The sequence below is a fragment of the Harpia harpyja genome, chromosome Z (genome assembly GCF_026419915.1).
Source record: "Harpia harpyja isolate bHarHar1 chromosome Z, bHarHar1 primary haplotype, whole genome shotgun sequence".
Lineage (NCBI taxonomy): Eukaryota > Metazoa > Chordata > Aves > Accipitriformes > Accipitridae > Harpia > Harpia harpyja.
The window spans coordinates 44,624,306-44,642,512 of NC_068969.1; the positions used below are offsets into that span (position 1 = coordinate 44,624,306).

General features: G+C 38.7%; 1 protein-coding gene across 3 annotated transcripts; it reads right to left on the minus strand.

Moving 5' to 3' along the window:
- Positions 1-388: 388 nt before the first annotated feature.
- GTF2H2 (general transcription factor IIH subunit 2) lies at positions 389-13,528 on the minus strand. Of its 3 annotated transcripts, XM_052777699.1 has the most exons (15): positions 13,223-13,528; positions 13,057-13,134; positions 12,304-12,340; positions 11,609-11,695; positions 10,698-10,748; positions 10,164-10,218; positions 9,233-9,338; positions 8,124-8,214; positions 7,871-7,958; positions 7,214-7,321; positions 6,060-6,123; positions 5,068-5,171; positions 1,590-1,692; positions 1,248-1,287; positions 389-831 (listed from the first exon to the last, which is right to left on the minus strand). In XM_052777699.1, exons 1-15 carry the CDS (start codon positions 13,276-13,278, stop codon positions 712-714), a joined length of 1,188 nt encoding a protein of 395 aa, XP_052633659.1. In that variant the 5' UTR covers positions 13,279-13,528; the 3' UTR covers positions 389-711. The 3 variants fall into 3 exon arrangements, with proteins under 3 accessions (XP_052633659.1, XP_052633660.1, XP_052633661.1); XM_052777700.1 differs by lacking the exon at positions 11,609-11,695; XM_052777701.1 differs by lacking the exon at positions 1,248-1,287.
- Between the last annotated feature and the right edge of the window lie 4,679 nt (positions 13,529-18,207).

An 18,207-nucleotide genomic window follows, 5' to 3' on the forward strand; every position in this document is an offset into this window, starting at 1 on the left:
CACCTTATTGTCTGTTGCTCTGGGGGTTTAGCCAAGGAGAGAAGATGACTTGCAGTTCTGGCAATTCATTCTAGCCTCAAAACCAAAACAGCACCACTGTCTTCAATATTATCACCATCAAACAATAGTTTGTATAATTTCTAAGAGCTGTATTTGAGTTGCCTTACTGAAGGCCAAAGTGAATAGCCCAAATACTTTAAATTAATATTTGAAATGTCCCCCAACTAATTGCTCAAAAACATCTTTTGTTAAATTCTTAAAAAAAATATTTTGATCTAGAGAACTCCACCATCCACCAAAACCAAGAGCTAATAGCAATCGATATATAAAATATATTTTCAGGGCTTGTTTTTTGAACAAAAAAATGAAACAAAGATGAATCACCACATTATCATACAAACCAGTTTTATCACTTTCACATTTACAAATATACATGTTACTCACAATAGCATTCAGAAAAAGCCAGAGCTTTTCAGACAAGAACAAAGAAAATAAATCAGATACAGGTAATTCAAGAATATATGAACAGTAAACAAAATCATTAATACGTTAGGTAAAAATTAAAGTTTGCTCCCAAGCCAGTGTTCATCCTTCTGTAATCATCTACATCTTTCTTGTTTTGAGATGCCTCAGCGAAAGCTATGGCTGAATAAACAAAATAGATTTATGCAAGAATGACATAGATATGACAATTTCTAAGAAGAGATTACTTCATACAGGTATGGGAGCAGGGTGCTCGTGAATACAGCCAGGACAGCAGTGCAGAGAATCATGAACAAACAAATCGCATTCCACACAAAATGCATTCTGACACACTTTACATATGAAAACCTGTGTGGAAAAGATAGAAAACCAAGTCAAATTAGAAAAAAATTATCACCATCATAGCACTATAGTAGGGCAACAGTTGTGTCATCAAGACAGCATAAAAAGACTATATTGCTAACATCACAGAAATCCAACTGAATTGAAGTTTCTAACAGCAAGTATGTCCAAAGGGCTGAGCTCAAGTCACTGTAGATGCTTTCAAATGGCTAAGAGTGGAAACTTATGCAACTCTCTAGGAAATCCCTTCCCGCACTTTTACAGACTTTGCAGTCTAAAAGGCATGACTAACAGACAACTCTAGTTAACCATGAGATAAACTTCCACAAATATTTTTCTGGTCTTTAGAAGACTATACCAAAGGATCATCTCTACTTCTGACACCCCTCAATGCAAATTCCAATGCAGTTCAACATACTTACACTTTGATCTTTCATTTCTCCCTGGCAGCCTTGACAATACCTAAAAGCAAAATCGGGTATTTTAACTGAAAAAACAGTCAAGATTGTGTAAAACGGTGTTTAAAAAACATCTCATACACAGAAACAATTTATGGCAATTTTTTCAGCTATTCAACTGAACACACATGGTAACTGTTAATGGGAATTACAAATATTTCTTATTGCCAGAGGTACCCCAAAATGCCCAAACATTCAGCAGTGTCTCCAGCAGCAAAGAAGCTGCTGCCAGCTATTCTTACTTCTGTGACAAAAAAATTACAGGGTCCACAAGTACACTCATTATCACAAATATGATTTGCATACCGTTCCCCCTGATATTCTGCCAGGGGAACTTCCTGAAAGGCATCCAAAGGAAACAAGTGATGGTAAGACCGAGCCAGGTGAGGTGCAGACACTAATGTAAGACCTGTGAATAAAGAGACCTCAAAATTATTACAAGAGAAGACTTACTGAAAACCTTTTCTGTATTAAACAAAGCAAAAAGGAAAAAAGATTTTTTAATTACTCAGTGGATCCGAGCTTTTAAGAATTAAAAAACAAAATTATTTGTTAGCTTCCATAATCCAAACCTGTAATCCTTTGCAGAATTAAATCCAAATATAAAGATCAAGCAAATCACCTGAATTTCTAATTAAAAGGTTTAACTCAGTCTTTAGAAGTACAATTACAATGCAAAGTTTTAATTTAGCAAGTTTTTCATCCTCATGCCATAAAAAAAAATGCAACCATAGAAGAGTCTTCCAATTAAATCTAAATGCACAACTCCTCTCTGGCAATGACAGTTCTGCTGTTTCACATTACCAGTTAAAATGGTGCCCAACTACAAAACTCTACTGCAGCCTGCTATAATACTGCCGAAGCCAGACCATAGCCCTCTTTCAGCTAACACAGGTCTGCTGGTTTTGGTTGGGATAATTTTCTTCATAGTAGCTTGTACGGGGCTGTTTTGGATTTGCGCTGAAAGCAGTGTTGATAATACAGGGTTGTTTTAGTTATTGCTGAGGAGTGCTTACACAGAGTCAAGGCCTTTTCTGCTTCTCAGCCCACCCCACCAGCGAGTAGGTAGGCTGGGGGGGCACAAGAAGTTGGGAGGGGACACAGCTGGTTCAGCTGACCCCAACTGGCCACAGGGATATCCTGTACCATATGATGTCATGCTCAGCAATAAAAGCTGGGGGAAGAAGATGGAAGGGGGGACATTCAGAGTGATGGCACATGTCTTCCCAAGTAACTGTTAAGCATGATGGAGCCCTGCTTTCCTGGAGATGGCTGCTGATGGGAAGTAGTGAATGAATTCCTTACTTTGCTTGGCTTGTGCACATGGCTTTTGCTTTACCTGTCTGTATCTCAAGCTGTTAAATTTTCTCACTTTTACCCTTCCAATTCTCCCTATGACAGATGCACTCAACCCCCCTTAACCAAACCAGCAGCAGTTTGGTATAGGCTCCAAAGGGGGTAAAGGCCTGAGCTGTAGCTGGGCCAAGAACTCCTCTAGGAAACACACAAAGGAGCAGAGTGACACAGTGAAAGTCATGGGTACAAGGAGTCTCATGCATACCTCTCCCATTGTATGCAATTTGACTATGACCCAACCGCTTTATCCCATAAATACGACAGCCTAAGTGAGCCTTCTCTGAGCTACCCCTGCTAGGCAGCATGGGGGTGATCTCCAGCAAAGAGATCTTTTACCAACAACAGATTGTTGGATGAGCCCAATTTGAATTCTCCCTGGATGGCAACTGGACTGTACACCAGGCAACATTCCCCTTGAGCAGGGATGCCTCTCAATATTAAGAAATACCAGTTGTTTAGCTTAAATAAGTAGGTTTTAAATAGAATGAATTACTTAGAGTTACAACATTGTGTGATTTAGTATGCCGTTTGCTTAGCTTTACATACTTAGCATGAGCAGCTAGATTTGCTGAAGCCTTAGGCTGCAAGCTGTAAACTTTCACTTAGATTTACCGAACATGTACCCAATTAGTCAAAACAGGGGCCTCCACAGACAGCGTAAATCAGGAGACAAGGAGGCTTCAAGGCTACAACCATCAAGTGCACCTGCAACTCGACAAGATAACGAAAGGCCTGTCTGGAGACAGTGAAGGAATCCAATGAGTCAGAAGGTGTCAGGCCAGAATCACTATGGGACCAAAGGGTGCATGGAAGATGTGTGAAGCGAGTGTGAAGAGTGTGTGAGGGGTGGGTGAATAGTCTATAAGGGTATAACTGCCCAGCAATCTCTTTGTTCAGGTTCTTTCTTCATCTCCTTCTCCCCTTCCTTCCATCTGTGCCTCCCTGGAAGCACCCAGCTGGAGCTGATCCTGCTGCTGTACCACTCTATTAAATTATTTATTTTTATAAGACTCCATGCCTGAGAGTCTGTTTCAGGAAATCAAGGCCTGGAACTTCAGAGCGAACTAACACCAGTTGCCTGGATGGATCACATGCTAAACTTTGAAATCCTAACCAAGTCATATATGGGTTTGATTGTCCACATATAGTCTTTAAGACGTAAAGCACCAACCAAGTCTGAGACTAAGTCTGGATCCAGCCGCACCTAGACTCCTCTCTGAGTTTAGAAAGAAAGGGGGTCCATTCTGAATCTCGTGACTCAACGGGAGTGTCTCCCTTACCCTTTCGCATCTCTGATCTCTGTGCAAATAATGGAAAATCGATTCTAACTCAATTTTCCTTTGTATGTTTCTCCCATGTAGTAAGCAACAGAGTGAACCTTGCCATCGAACTCTATTAAGTTGCACTTTCACAGATTCTTTAAATCATCTAAAACACTCATCGATGACACTCCCCCATCCCACTGGGGGGCAGTGAGGGAGCAACTGTGTTGGGCTTATTTGCCAGCTGGGGTTAAACCATGACAACAGGTTAGCTGGGGAACAGCCTGGCACAAACTTCTTCATTGCTCACTCACGTGCCATGTAAACTTCCAAGCTCTTGTTCTGCTGGCAGCTGCAGCTGTAGACAACCTGTTGCTGATACATAGCATTTCTCCAGTTACACTATTACTTTGCTGAAATGAGACTCAAGCTGATGTGAAAACCTTGACATGAAACTAGGACAAGGTGACCCAAAACTAGAATTACTTCATCCTCTTGCCAAATACACGCATTTTGATAATACCCATCACATTTTAGTCATATGCCTGTAGAAGCTAACAGCAGGACAGCTGTCGGTCACACAATATTAATACTATAAAAAATGCTAATCCTCCCTCATGTCCTCATTAAGGGGGTGTGGGAGAGAGGTACCATTGGTTGCACAGTCCATTAACATTTGCAAGACCAAAGGGCTTCCATTTACAACTCTATAGCCTTTCATGTGTCACTGTGCAGCCTGCCCTTGAGTTCAACTTCAAAACCTTTCATCTACATACTCCCATAGGTGAGGGGGTACTTCTGTCCTTTTACTCAAAAGCACTCTTTATCTTCATGGCCTGGCACTGAGGAGTCTGAAACGTTGGTGTGTCTGTTAAATCAACATTCTTGAGGAAATTATTACCATTCATATGTGAATCACCCTTCTTCCCCCCTTTGCTTTAGGGCTTTTCATTTATAATCTTATACTGGGGAATATGATACAGCTTGTCTGTTACAGGTATAGTCCTGAAAGTCCCTTGTATGAAGCTGACATCCCAGGACACAGGAATGCAGGTTTCTTAAAGCAGAGCTGGCTTTTAATTCCTAAGTATAGTTGAATTTTTCTACCCCTTCACTCTCTTACCACTAACTCATAATTCATCTGCTCACCTCTTCTTGCTACTCACCACAGATTTTGCATTCCACAGGAAGTTCACAGTATTTGGCTCTGCACTGGGGACAGAAATACCCCCCCAGCGTAAGACCTGGCTCACTGTTGTTTTCCAATTGCCTAGAACAAAGAGAGACAATTTAATACCGAAGAGATAACACCATAAACACCATACTACTACATAACTATAAATACTACCTAATTCTCACAACAAATAGGTTTAAAAGTTTCAGTAGCTTCCATGCAACAGTTCCACGTGTACAGAAGTGTCAGAAAGCAATTGATAGGGAGAGATATCAGTAATCACATTTTCCCACAGAAACAGAAAAAAGACCAAATTTTTCCCAAAAAAGGAACCCATATATCTTTAAAAATTAGTTATGAAAGACAACAGCATTAGTATTTCTACTTACGCACTCACAAATATTCTGTATTGACTTTAAGATGCATGTTAATACCTATTCTTTCAAACAGCTGACACCGTTTCCTTCTGAAAATTCAGACTCCCTTATCATTGCTGAAAACTATGCTTCCTTTCATTGAGAAGAGCTCTGGTACCCTAACCAAATCAGGCTCTATTTTAAACTTCCTTTTAAAGTCACATTAGTAAACAGATAAAAAATACTTTATTCCAGATAATACCCATCACCCTCATCATTATCTTTACAGTGACAACAATACTTGAATCAGGAAATGCAAGTAAAATTGGTAGTAAGTACTTTAATACCTTGTACCACCCTTGTGTTCTAATTACTGCAGAACACAACTAAAAGCCATTTACTACATACAAAAAATTTTAAATGTAAATTTTAAAAAGCATATTTAACAGAGGTAACTATGGCCATATACTGGATGGAAACAAAATTTCTACTGAGAAGTCACAAGACATACTCACTATTTTTTTTCATGTTATTTTGCAGTATTTTCACTGGGAAGCAAATTTTCTAAATATGATTAATTATTATTGAGTTCTAATCAGCTCACTGAATTCTAATCAACTCTACTTACACCATACTAAAGGATGGCTTTGCATCTTGATCAGATAAAGAAGCAATAGTATGCTGAGGAAAACCTGAAGACAAAAACATCCCATATTACAAATTTTAAACATGCAAGTAATCTTTCAGTTTCTTACTTCAGTGGAGAAGTTCAAAGATTATTCTAAAGATTAAGGCCTATCTCTTTTTTTGTTTGTTTGTTATTACAGGAGAAGTAATACACTCTTACTAGGTATCAAATTCTTCCTGGAGGTCTCTACCTACATCAACCAGCAAATCCCTTATTGTATTTCCCCCAAGTGAAAAATACCTTTTCATAGACCTCACATTAACCGAAGCTCACTGGAACCCCCTTTTTGCAGAAGAGCTCAAAAGAAAATGATGTGTGCAATGGTAGGAAAGCAGAAGGAGCTCTACATGAATGTTCACTTGAACAATGCTTTCTAATTAAGGGGAAAATATTTTTATATGCACACGAAGCGTATATTCACCTTCCAAGTGCAGTATATTACAGATGAGACTATAGCACACTTTACCTACAGGAAGTGAATCTCTTCAGTATTTAAATCTACACACAAAAATACATACATTCTTATCTGTGAAAATGGGTGGATGAAAGTGAGAAATCAATGCTCTAATTCGTGGCATTAGAGTTCCTATCCTGGTTTAACTCCAGGCTTTAAATTTATTGAGAAATACATCAGGAGAAGAAAAGGTACCCAATCCATCTGTTGAAAGAACACCACAACATTGCTCCTAACAAACATGTACTACATGACCAAACAGATGGCTCTTACAGTCAATTCAGCTTATAATAGTTGCCTTCTGCAGGGAAAAAACCAGAGGGAGAAACAAAATAGTTTTTCATCCTTCATTTCTAAGTATTACATTTATACCTATTAATGTACAAGCAATATCATTCCACTTTATTGTTTCCAACTGCAGTTGAGTAGTAATTTGTCTTATTTGTTTTAATTCTTAACTTTATTTAAAAGCTGATTATTTTGCAGGAACAGCATCAGGAAAATTTATATCTCTTTAGCAAAGTAAAAGTTAAAATAAAAAAACATAATTGTGCAATGTCTTTAACACAGAAAATGCAAAGAAAGAAAAAGACAAGATTCACAAATCTTGTACCAGGACTTTAACAAAACCATATCCTACCCATTCGAATAAGGGAGCACTCAGAGCTTGAACTGGCAGGTGGAGGACTAACATGATACATCAGCAGTTCCTTATAATGACTTTCATCTAATATAACGTGGTATGTTCCTGTCATGAAGAAAGAAATGCCTTATGATTATGAGCAGATAAGAACACAAACATATGCTCCAAATGACAGAAAACAACTTAAGTAAAAAAAATATAGCCAACCCTGTTCCTAAAAAACAGTCCAGTTAATGCTACTGAAGATGACAAGTTTTAAAATTAGTAACACCAGAACGTTTAATTAGATATGAAGGCCCATAGCTTTTTATCCAACATTACACTACAGTAATGATATTGTGAGAGTTACCACTGTTGTAATTGATATTAACGTGTTACAATTAAGTTCTACATCACATAGCTTTTTACGTGGAACACTAGGTTTTAAAAAATGAGTATTTCTTCTCTCTAGAGATGCAGCTACCAGCTCATAATAATTTCACTAAATACTGTGTATTTTGTAGGTTTGGGAAACCCTTAAATTTTCTGCCAGCACAACAGAATATATTATCCTTAAATATCAAAATGCATTGATGCATATATGACAAAATTAGTTACATAATTTTAATTTTAAACTTGTATTAGTAGTATAACTACTGAACTTCAGATACATACCACCAGTTTCTCGGGCAAGTACTGTACAAACTCGAACTTCAGCACTTAAGCCGATGATAGATACTCTGATCTTAACTGCTTTTAAGCACTTCAAATGGAAAAAGAAAGCATACTCAAATTCATTTGCAGAACAGAAAACAGTAAAAAGGTTCAAAGTTTTAAATGAAAAATAATTAGTGATGACACTGCAACTGTCTGGTTTTAGTCTAATAGCTTGAATGTTCAATGCAGTAGTCAAACTTCACTTCTGTACCTTAATTAGATCATAGATGTTGGCTGGATCACATGTCGTCAGACTGCTGAAGACTATCAAAACCTCTCTGCTTGTATGTCCTGGCACATGCCTAAAGAAAGTATATAGTTAATTTACTTCTGTACACTAAGCTACTTGAATGCTGAAGTTTCCAAGGACTTCAACGTACTGAAGTCAGAAGACGACATGATATGAAGTCCCCTACAAATTATAAAAGACTGTGGCAAGATCCTTCTTAAAACACCAGAATTTCACCTTCCAAAAGCCAAACCTTTCCAGTATCTAAAATACAGTATTTGATTCTGTAGTTGTTATCTGATTGTTTGCTCTAATGCTTAAGTTATCCCCGTACCTTCTCTGTACTCTCACAGGCAAAATTCACCTTCAAACTAGCAACACTGCAGTAAGTCTTCGTGACTTCTTAAAATAAAAATCTAATCAGTTTATAGGTGTAAATCCATTAAACTACTGTCTTTTAGTTCTTAATGGAAAACTCTCTTCCAACTAGTCATTCAAATAATTTTATGACATTGACTACTAGCTTTGTTCTGTCAAGTGTTTCTAGCTACAATTATTTGTTAAAAGTCTTCCACAAATGTTTATTCCATCTGAATACTTCACACAGCAAGAGAGTTGTCTTAAAATCTGTCCTACCTGAAAATTTACCTTTCTAAAGTATGCCAAAACTCCCACCAGATTATTGTGATTCAGTGCTGTTTCTTTTCCTGTTCTCTTATCATTATTAACCGCTAACTCTGGCCTCTCTCATACCTTAGCCCTCTAGTAAAAAATAATTGCACAGTCTTTCATCACCATATTCATACACGACATAAAATCACCTACTTTAAAATTTTGTTGCTTTTTATAAGCAGCACACCTCTAAATAGAAGCATCTTGTCTTAGAAAATTAACTTCTGCACTACTAGCATGTTTAACTTCTTAACAGTTTGTATTGTAAGATGACATAAAGCTGCCTTTTAAAGACTCGGGTCAGGACTATGCAAGATGCTACTTGTAAAAAATACTGTCTCTGCCCCTCCAAAAATTCACAATCAGCATTATACTGATTATGGAAAACAAAGGAAAAAAACTTCCATATATATACTAACTTTAAAGTCTGCATGGCCAAATTTAAGGAGTTATATAGAGATGGCTCGCCACTGCAGTTCATATCCACTGCTTTCTTCAGAGCAGTTACGTGCTTTTTTGAGTTGCCTGTAAGTGAAAAAAAAATTCACCTGAAAAAACAAGTTAAGAGAATTGAAATATTTAAACTATATATTTAAAGAAGCGTACTTGTACAACAACCACTTTCAAACTGTAACTTGTAACTCTATGCTTCTCCTTAGAAACTGACCTCTTGATCAGAATGTAGAAAACAATAAAACAATATATTAACAGAAAGACATTTACCCTACAGGCACTCAATTGTTAGAAACTTTAAGAAGTCAAAAAGAGTAAAATAACTGTTGCATATCATTAAGCACTTAACATGACTGTGAATTATCTCACAAAGTGTTTCAGCACAAACAGAGTTTAACTTCCTCCATTGTCCTCAAAGTACTGTTCAAGGATTGATTGATCCTCAAATCCCTCAATAAAGTTGCTCCAGTTTTACAGGTGAATAAAAAGAAAAAATTAAGATTTCATCTCTGAAGCCACACAGATTGCTAGTGACAGAAGGCAGGAACCAAAGAAACCTTGCTTCTTAACATCAGATCAGATCTCACAGAGCACACAGATGTCGTAAAATACAAAATTAACAAAGAGGGTGAGAAATTAACTATAGGGGAAACAAAACATATTTTAGGTGCAGTCTGGATAAGACTTATCATGAACAAGCATGCGATGACAATTCTAGATCAAACAGATCAAAGTAAAGACTCTGGTTTCAGATAACTTGCAGTAACTTCTCTTTTAAATCAAAAATACTATGTTAACGCTACTTCACTTTCAGCAGTGTCATCCAGGTAGAACTTGTAACATCAACACAAGAGATAAAAACATCTCCAATTTAAAAAAAATACACTACCTCCCTACCTGAAAGTTCTGTCATTTTTTCAGCTCTTTTACTCTTGGTTACAATTAAGCCAATCTGGAGAAGGGAAAAAAAAAAAAAAGCCAAAACTTTTCTTAGCAAGTTTTAAAATAAGTTGATATATGTTTTTGCTATATTTTACCTAATACTTCTTTAGGGATCAGAATTAACTTAACTATACAAGTTTTCTTGTAAGTGTAACAACAGGAGCACAATTACTATGCATCAGTTAACATACACTCCTGTATTTCCCGTAGTTTTGCCACGAGGTACGAGAAGAAATCTTCTAAAATTCTAAACGCCTGAAAACAATATAATTAGTCTTCTGTGTTCGAATTTATGTTTCGGAAAAAGGGAATAGATGGGTTCTTATTTTCATTAGTTCAGGCAGAAATAAGAATTTCACCATAATAAGAATTAACTGATGAGGAAGGGATGGGAAGGAAAACATCAATTGAAAACAGTTTATTAGATAGTGTTAAAACTAACTTTTAAAATTGTTTTCAGTTACTTGTTTCTTGCATGGTTCTACATACCTGACTAATAGGATTTTGGTCAAAGTACTCTTCAACAAAATATTCCAATAACTATAAAGAAAAGTTAAGACAGTTAAAAACTACATACAGTTTTATTTCACATACATTAAGCAGGTGGTACTTGCAAAACATCCAGTATCATTTAAAAAAAAAAAAAAAAGTTGGGGAAAAAAAGGGGGAATGAGCCCTTACTTTCCATTCTCCTTTCACCCCACCCCTTCCATCCTTCTCCTTCCTCCCATGTTACCAATGCAATGTAAATTTCAGAAACTAGCCACCACTTATTTTATTCACTTCATATGTGGTAAAGTTCTAGATTACTTTTGGTTCAAATCAAAGTTTGCAATACTAAAAATACTAAAAGCATCAATTTGTACAAAATTATCAAACCCCAGGATTTCAATGCTTAGTGTTATTAAAGACGACCATATAGTAGAAGATGTACAGTTCAAGTCCTCCACAGTCTGAAGCAGCAATCCAATTCAACCCCTGTCTAGCATCCATTCAAACCCAAATTCATCAAAACACAACTGTAAGAAAAAAAAAATTCTAGATGTGTAATGAAAGCATGCTTGTTCTTCTTTCATCCCTTATTATGGGCACCACTTCAGCTTAATTTCCACATACTTTTCATACTGTGTCTTTCCATAGTATGTCCTTAGAAAATGTTTTTACTCTACAGAAGTACTCATGCAAGGCAAACTAATGTCACACAGATTTTACTATTTAAAAAACAGGAAAATTACAGACTAGCAACAGAAACAAGGGAAAAAAAAGTAAGGATGAGAGGAGAGATGAGGCTATGCATGTAATCTAGTCACAGGAGACTGCCATTCTTTTAAAAGCAAAATGGAACTGGTTTACAGAGAAACAGTGGATTACTAAGAGAAAACTTCTGAGTACGGAAATACCTTCAAAGTGCAAGTAAGTCTGTTCGGTTTTAAATCTTGGTCCTCCATAGTTCTTGATCCATCAACAACCACATAAAGGTGACGCATCTGCATTTTCACCATAAGTGATAATCACTTACAGAACAAGTATTTAAATGAACAGTTCATTATTCCATTTACTTAAAAGAGCAACTACTTCCTCCCTCAAACAGGGAAAATTCAGTATACTGAGCTATGCAGTCAACAGCAACTGAAAAAGTAATGCATTTTTTCCACTTCTCCTTCAAAATGAAAAAAAAAGACTATCTTGAAAAATGCACACTGTTCCTTTCTGCTCATAAGCTACAAAATACGCATAGTTTGCACCTTCACCTCTTCACCTGAAGACCTCAGCGTTGTATAAAGTAATGTTGTCATTTACTAATCATTTAAATTATGCCCATTTTTCACATGAAGAAAAATTGACAATGCAAGTGTGTGTGATCTGATGCTATAGCAAAATACACCCGATACAGCGAACATGCCAAAACTCATGCTTCACATCCCACACTGGCAATAAACAAAGAATGTTTAAAAAAAAAAAAAAGTTTGGTGGAAAATGCAAGCTTTGGTCTCAAGCACATTGAGTCAGCAAAGCTGTATTTCAGATTAGGCATACCACCTCTATTCAAGTAGTTCTGGACTCAAGACAGATAAGGGTTAAGACATTAACATACCATTCCAAGTCGAACTTGTCCATGGTGTTCATAGAGTCTAATAAAACACAAAAGGATTTAAGTAAGATGTAAATGAATGAATGGTTCCTTAAGAAGAAGTCTGGAACAAATCCAGTACCAGCAGATATGAAGCAGTAACAAACCACAGACACTTATTTACACTGAAAAAAAGACAATTTAATTACAAACAGATTTCATGCCTCACAGAAAACAAACAAAAACTATTTCTTACTACCAGGTTCAATGGAACTTTAGAATTTTATCCAAATTTGAATATTTTAACATAATGTGAAATAAAACAAATCTAGAATTTATCTAGCAACTTTTCTGACACCTGGAAATACAAATCTGGTGCCATGATACCAAAACCCAGCTTGAAGCACGATTTCTAGATTAAAAAAGCATTGAAGGATTTTTCTCTAAGCAGTGCGAATTGCAATTGCAGTGCTCTGCACTGTGTGTCATCAGATCAAGACCTTGCCTTTTTAGCTACCCTACATCTAGGCTATCTAGCCTGTATACATTCAGTCTTAGGATTAAAGATAAAAATAAATTTTACTATTTTTTCTGGCACAATTAATAAGTAGCAGGCAAGAAGCATGCATCTGGAGCTCTGAAAAGGTAAGGACACAAAAATATGCTGCAGGTGTGCCGACATGCTTACTCAACCCGGAGGACCCAGTTTCAGAATGATTAAGCCCTTATAACTGACCCAACCAGTATTACGTGGAGGCTTGTGGTCACGCACAGTACCTTTTCCTCTTCGCCTTGAAAAGAATGTCGTCGATGGTCGCTTTCAGCGATCCGGATTCATCTTCTTTAAGAATTTCCCTACGCAAAACAGACTGTTACTGAGCCGAAGGGCGGTTTTTCTCATCTCTCACCAACCAGAAGGTGAGGAGGGAAAGGGAAAGCCTACCATGTCCTTTCGTAGCCTCCCTCCCAGCGCTTGGTCCGTTCGGGTTCGTCATCCATCTCCGCGGCTTGGCTCTGCCGCTGCCGAGGGCAGCGACGGCCGCGCTCCTCGCTACACCGAAAGCCGCTAGCCCCGGCCGGGGAGGCGCAACTCCCGCCTGAAGGGAAGCCCCGTTACGGTGCCACACGGCGGGTGAAGGGACTGCCAGGCGGGACCGGCGCCAGGCGGGCCGCCGGCGACTGGCAGGGCTGAGGGGAACCGAGCCCGCGCCTCCCGTCCGGCCCAGCCGCCCCACCGCGCCCACCCGGAAACGCCCGGCCCCCCCTTCTTCCGCCTCGGTGCGCCGCCAACCCCCTCCCGGCTGCCGCCCGCGCCGCGGAGCGATCGTTCCGGGGAGAAGGGGCCTCACCCGCCGGCAGCCCGGGGCCTAGCGGCCCCTGGCAGCGGGGAGCGAGGCCGGACCCGGTGGCTGTCGCCGGTAATGCGGCGCTTAATTTGCCCTGAGCTTCAAAATGCTCCAAAGCCGCAGCCGCCCAGCCCAGTCTCACCCCGAGGCGGGAAGGGGACCCCGGGGGGAGGCGGGAGCGAAGCTGTCCGGCCTCTCGGCGGCTCCCGTGAGCGGGCGACCCTCGGCATCTCAAACCGGGGAAAATGCTGCTGCCGCTGCAGTTAAACACGGGATATTTGTCACAACAACATCAAAACACTCTAATTAAATTATTAAAAGGATGGCAGCGGAAACGCGTCGTGAGTACACCACCACCGTGGGCGTGGAGCCCACGGTAAGTGTCTGTCAGGTCAAACCGGCCCTCGCTCATCTCTCAGGGACCAGTTGAACAGCGTTAAGGTACTATCTGGGTTTACGTGGTAGTTCTGTAATTAACCGAAGTAATTTCAGTATTAACAGAAGAATCCAGGAGCCTGGAAAAACACCATTATTTACCTATACTGTAGCAATGAATTTTAAGGCATAATTGTGCTCATCAGTTACTTAGTGAAAATAACTGCCTATTATCTCAGTAGCAAAAGCACTGCTTTAACGCTCTTCTAAAACACAGAACTTGAAATTCATTCATTGCTGCAAAGTTTAAGGTATTTTTTCTGTGATTTTAATGTGCTCATGGGAGCAAACTGAGTAGTGGAGTAATATAAGTTTTTGCAGAACACGCAGAATGATCTCACAGTATTCAGAATCACCCCTTTCAGGCTGGGTTCTCGTTTCGTTGCAATAGCTTTCTTTGGGGGTTTCTTTTAATAAACTATCACTATAAAGCTGTGAACAGTTAACTGGCAATTGCCTTTAAAAAGTGGGTCAGGATGCTTCGTATTCCATTGAGTGTGTGTGTCTTAATTGCTCTGACCAAAAGAAACGTAGTTTTTCACTAAATGTTGTGCATGTTCCGTTTTTACAATACCTTTAAATTTACCATTTGTCTCCTTTCCAAGCATACAATTTATTTTTAAAGGTGTCCAGAAAGATAGAAGAAGGACTCTTGTTCATATCCAGCAGCTCTTGGCATTACAGATTACAGCAGAGAGATTTTGAAATACTGATTAGTGTCATAGAGTGGTGCCTGGTCAAGATACCGGGCTGGATGCCTTCTAACCATACATGCTGATGAAATTTTTAAGAAGTTTATTTTTGGTCTATAAAATAGCACAAGTCTAGACTAGATGATGCTGTAATGTAGAGATTTCTTACAGGTGAAAGCTTCCTGAAGCTACAGCTTTTCCTTTTCACTTGCTTTTCAAAATAGGGCAACAGGCTCTTTTGTTTGCTGTCCTGGTTTCAGCTGGGATAGAGTTAACTGTCTTCCTAGTAGCTGGTACAGTGCTATGTTTTGAGTTCAGTATGCGAAGAATGTTGATAACACTGATGTCTTCAGTTGTTGCTCAGTAGTGTTTAGACTAATGTCAAGGATTTTTCAGCTTCTCATCCCCAGCCAGCGAGAAAGCTGGAGGGGCACAAGAAGTTGGCACAGGACACAGCCAGGGCACCTGACCCAAACTGGCCAACGGTGTATTCCATACCATGTGACGTCCCATCCAGTATAGGAACGGGGAAGTGGGGGGCAGGGATTCGCCGCTCGGGGGACTGGCTGGGTGTCGGTCGGCGGGTGGTGAGCAATTGCACTGCGCATCATTTGTACATTCCAATCCTTTCATTATTGCTGTTGTCATTTTATTAGTGTTATCATTATCATTATTAGTTTCTTCTTTTCTGTTCTATTAAACCGTTCTTATCTCAACCCACGGGTTTTGCTTCTTTTCCCGATTTTCTCCCCCATCCCACTGGGTGGGGGGGAGTGATTGAGCGGCTGCGTGGTGTTTAGTTGCTGGCTGGGGTTAAACCACGACATTTGCACACACAAAACTCTGACTACACACTAAAAGAAAGCATCAAGAAGAAAATCAGTCACAGTTTTAACACCCAGTAGAAATACTACGTTTTTGGCTGGTACATAGATCTGGGAAGGGCTTTTATTGTTCTTTCCAAAGAATAAATATGAAGCACTTGTAATAGTGATTATTTCCCTATGCAGGCAGAAAATTGTGCTTCTCACACTGAAAATGCACTCTTACATTGTCATGGTTTAACCCCAGCCAGCAACTAAGCACCACGCAGCCGCTCACTTACTTCCCCCCCACCCAGTGGGATGGGGCAGAGAGTCGGGGGAAAAAAAAAGTAAAACTCGTGGGTTGAGATAAGAACAGTTTAACAGAACAGAAAGGAAGAAAAAAAATCACAACAATAATAATAAAATAATTGGAATATACAAAACAAGTAATGCAAAATGCAATTGCTTACCGCTCACTGACCGATGCCCAGTTACTTCCCAAGCAGCAATCTGCCCCCCCCAGTTTATATACTGGGCGTGACATCATATGGTATAGAATACCCCTTTGGCCAGTTTGGGTCAGGTGTCCTGGCTGTGTCCCCTCCCAACTTCTTGTGTACCTCCAGCCTTCTTGCTGGCTGGGCATGAGACGCTGAAAAATCCTTGACATAGTATACTTAGCAACAACTGCAAATGTCAGTGTTATCAACTTTCTTATCATACTGAATCCAAAACATAGCACTATGCCAGCTACTAGGAAGAAAATTAACTCTATCCCAGCTGGAACCAGGACATATATTTATAGGTGTTAACTATTCACCTTTCACAGCTACTGTAGTAACAATTATAAAACTACATTTAACTATGTAACAGTAACTTTCTTCTATTACCCTTACTTTGCTATGCCCAGAAATTTACAAACAATTCTGCAGTAGTATCATACCAGCTGATGCCAAATGTAGCACAACATGGTCCCTACATTCAGGAGGTTACAACAGCAACTAGTTCACATTGTTACACCTAGAAGATGATTTGTTTAAATACAAGAAAAGCATTTTCAGTTGTATGGATTAATGTCAGACTCCTTGAGAAGAAGACACAGTGACAAAATGTTGCCATAGGATGGATTGGCCTTTGTGAGAATGAGGCAGCAGGGAAAAAACACAAGAGTCCAAGGGAACAGAGGGACAGATTTGTTAGCAGAACAAACTCACTAATAGAAAAACAGGATCAGAACTATGGAACACTCAAAACTACCAAGATCTGAAATCTGCTGTGAAAAAGAAAAAAATTATTTACATATAATTTACACATGCCTATATATAATTTTTATATATCTCCAGAATGGAATACTACACACAGTGGTAGAAAAGGAAAATTACTGTAACTACTCAATTATAGGGAGAGAGGAAGAAACCCAATGACATCTACAGAGTGCACATATTTTAGGAATAGTAGGGAGTAAGGAATCTTTCCAGATGAAAGAATACATCATAGCCATTTTGCATGTTCTGGTAATTCCACAAGGTTTTTGTCTATATTTAAACAGGATTTCCATGCAGGTTCTAGAACTGTACGAATGTCTCTATTTATTTTGTTACAGTGAAAATTACATGTAGTTTTAAAAGCTTGCAAATATTTGCTTTCCCACAACGTAAGCAAAAAAATGCAGTTATGCAAAAGTGTACTTTCATGTGCAGTAAGAGTTTGAGATCTTTTCATATTAACATCAAAATAGAAGAAGAGGTAACAAATGTGTTTCAGGTATTTTGATGTTACATGATTATTTTCGGTAGAAGCAAAACATAATTCTGAGCAGCACTGATCGATCTCATGTCACCAAGAGTTTCCATTTCATAAGCATCACAGTGAGGATTAGCTCAATAAAGCTAGAGATCGTTTTAGCCAATTTCTCTGCAGAGCAATCATAACTTTACTGGATACGGTGGAAGTGTGCCAAGACTGGGTTTGAGCTCTTGAATTACAGGAAAGTTGCTGAGGATCCGTTTCTAAGGGGTGTCACTCTGCATCCAAGTAAGACAATAAATGAGGAAGAAAACATTTAAACAGCAGTAACATTTCCTTAAACAGGAGTGGGGAAAAACTCACCGCTTCTGTATCCTTCAGTCTGTTGCATTTATCAGAAGCAATTTATAAATATAGGGGAAACAGAGGAGAAATTAATTAGCTTTCAATTAAACCATACCTGGGAAAAATCCCAGATATTTTGAAGGAAAGCAATGAAAACTACTGAAGGTGGAAAAAGGGAAATTCTTGAGTTTATGAATTCAAGATTTGCTTCTAGGAACTGAAATAAAGTTTTAGTTTGATCTACTCCCATTAGATCACATGCCATCCTTTCTTAAGAAGGAAAAAGTCCAATTCATAAAACATCGAAATGGAAAAATGGCTGCAAGCTGACAATTTTAATAGAAGAAGAAAGAAATGAGACTTTTTTCAGAAAAGGGATATTTTTTATTGTTAAGGCCAAGAATTTCAATGAGGGACAGGAACGCAGGATATACAACCATTTTGTAGATTATGATTGTCCAAATGCTTCAAATCCCACCACAATTTTGAGATTAATAAAATAAATACTGGATAGCTTCTTCTACCATTTCAAGTCAATTAGGTTTTTCATTGCCACAA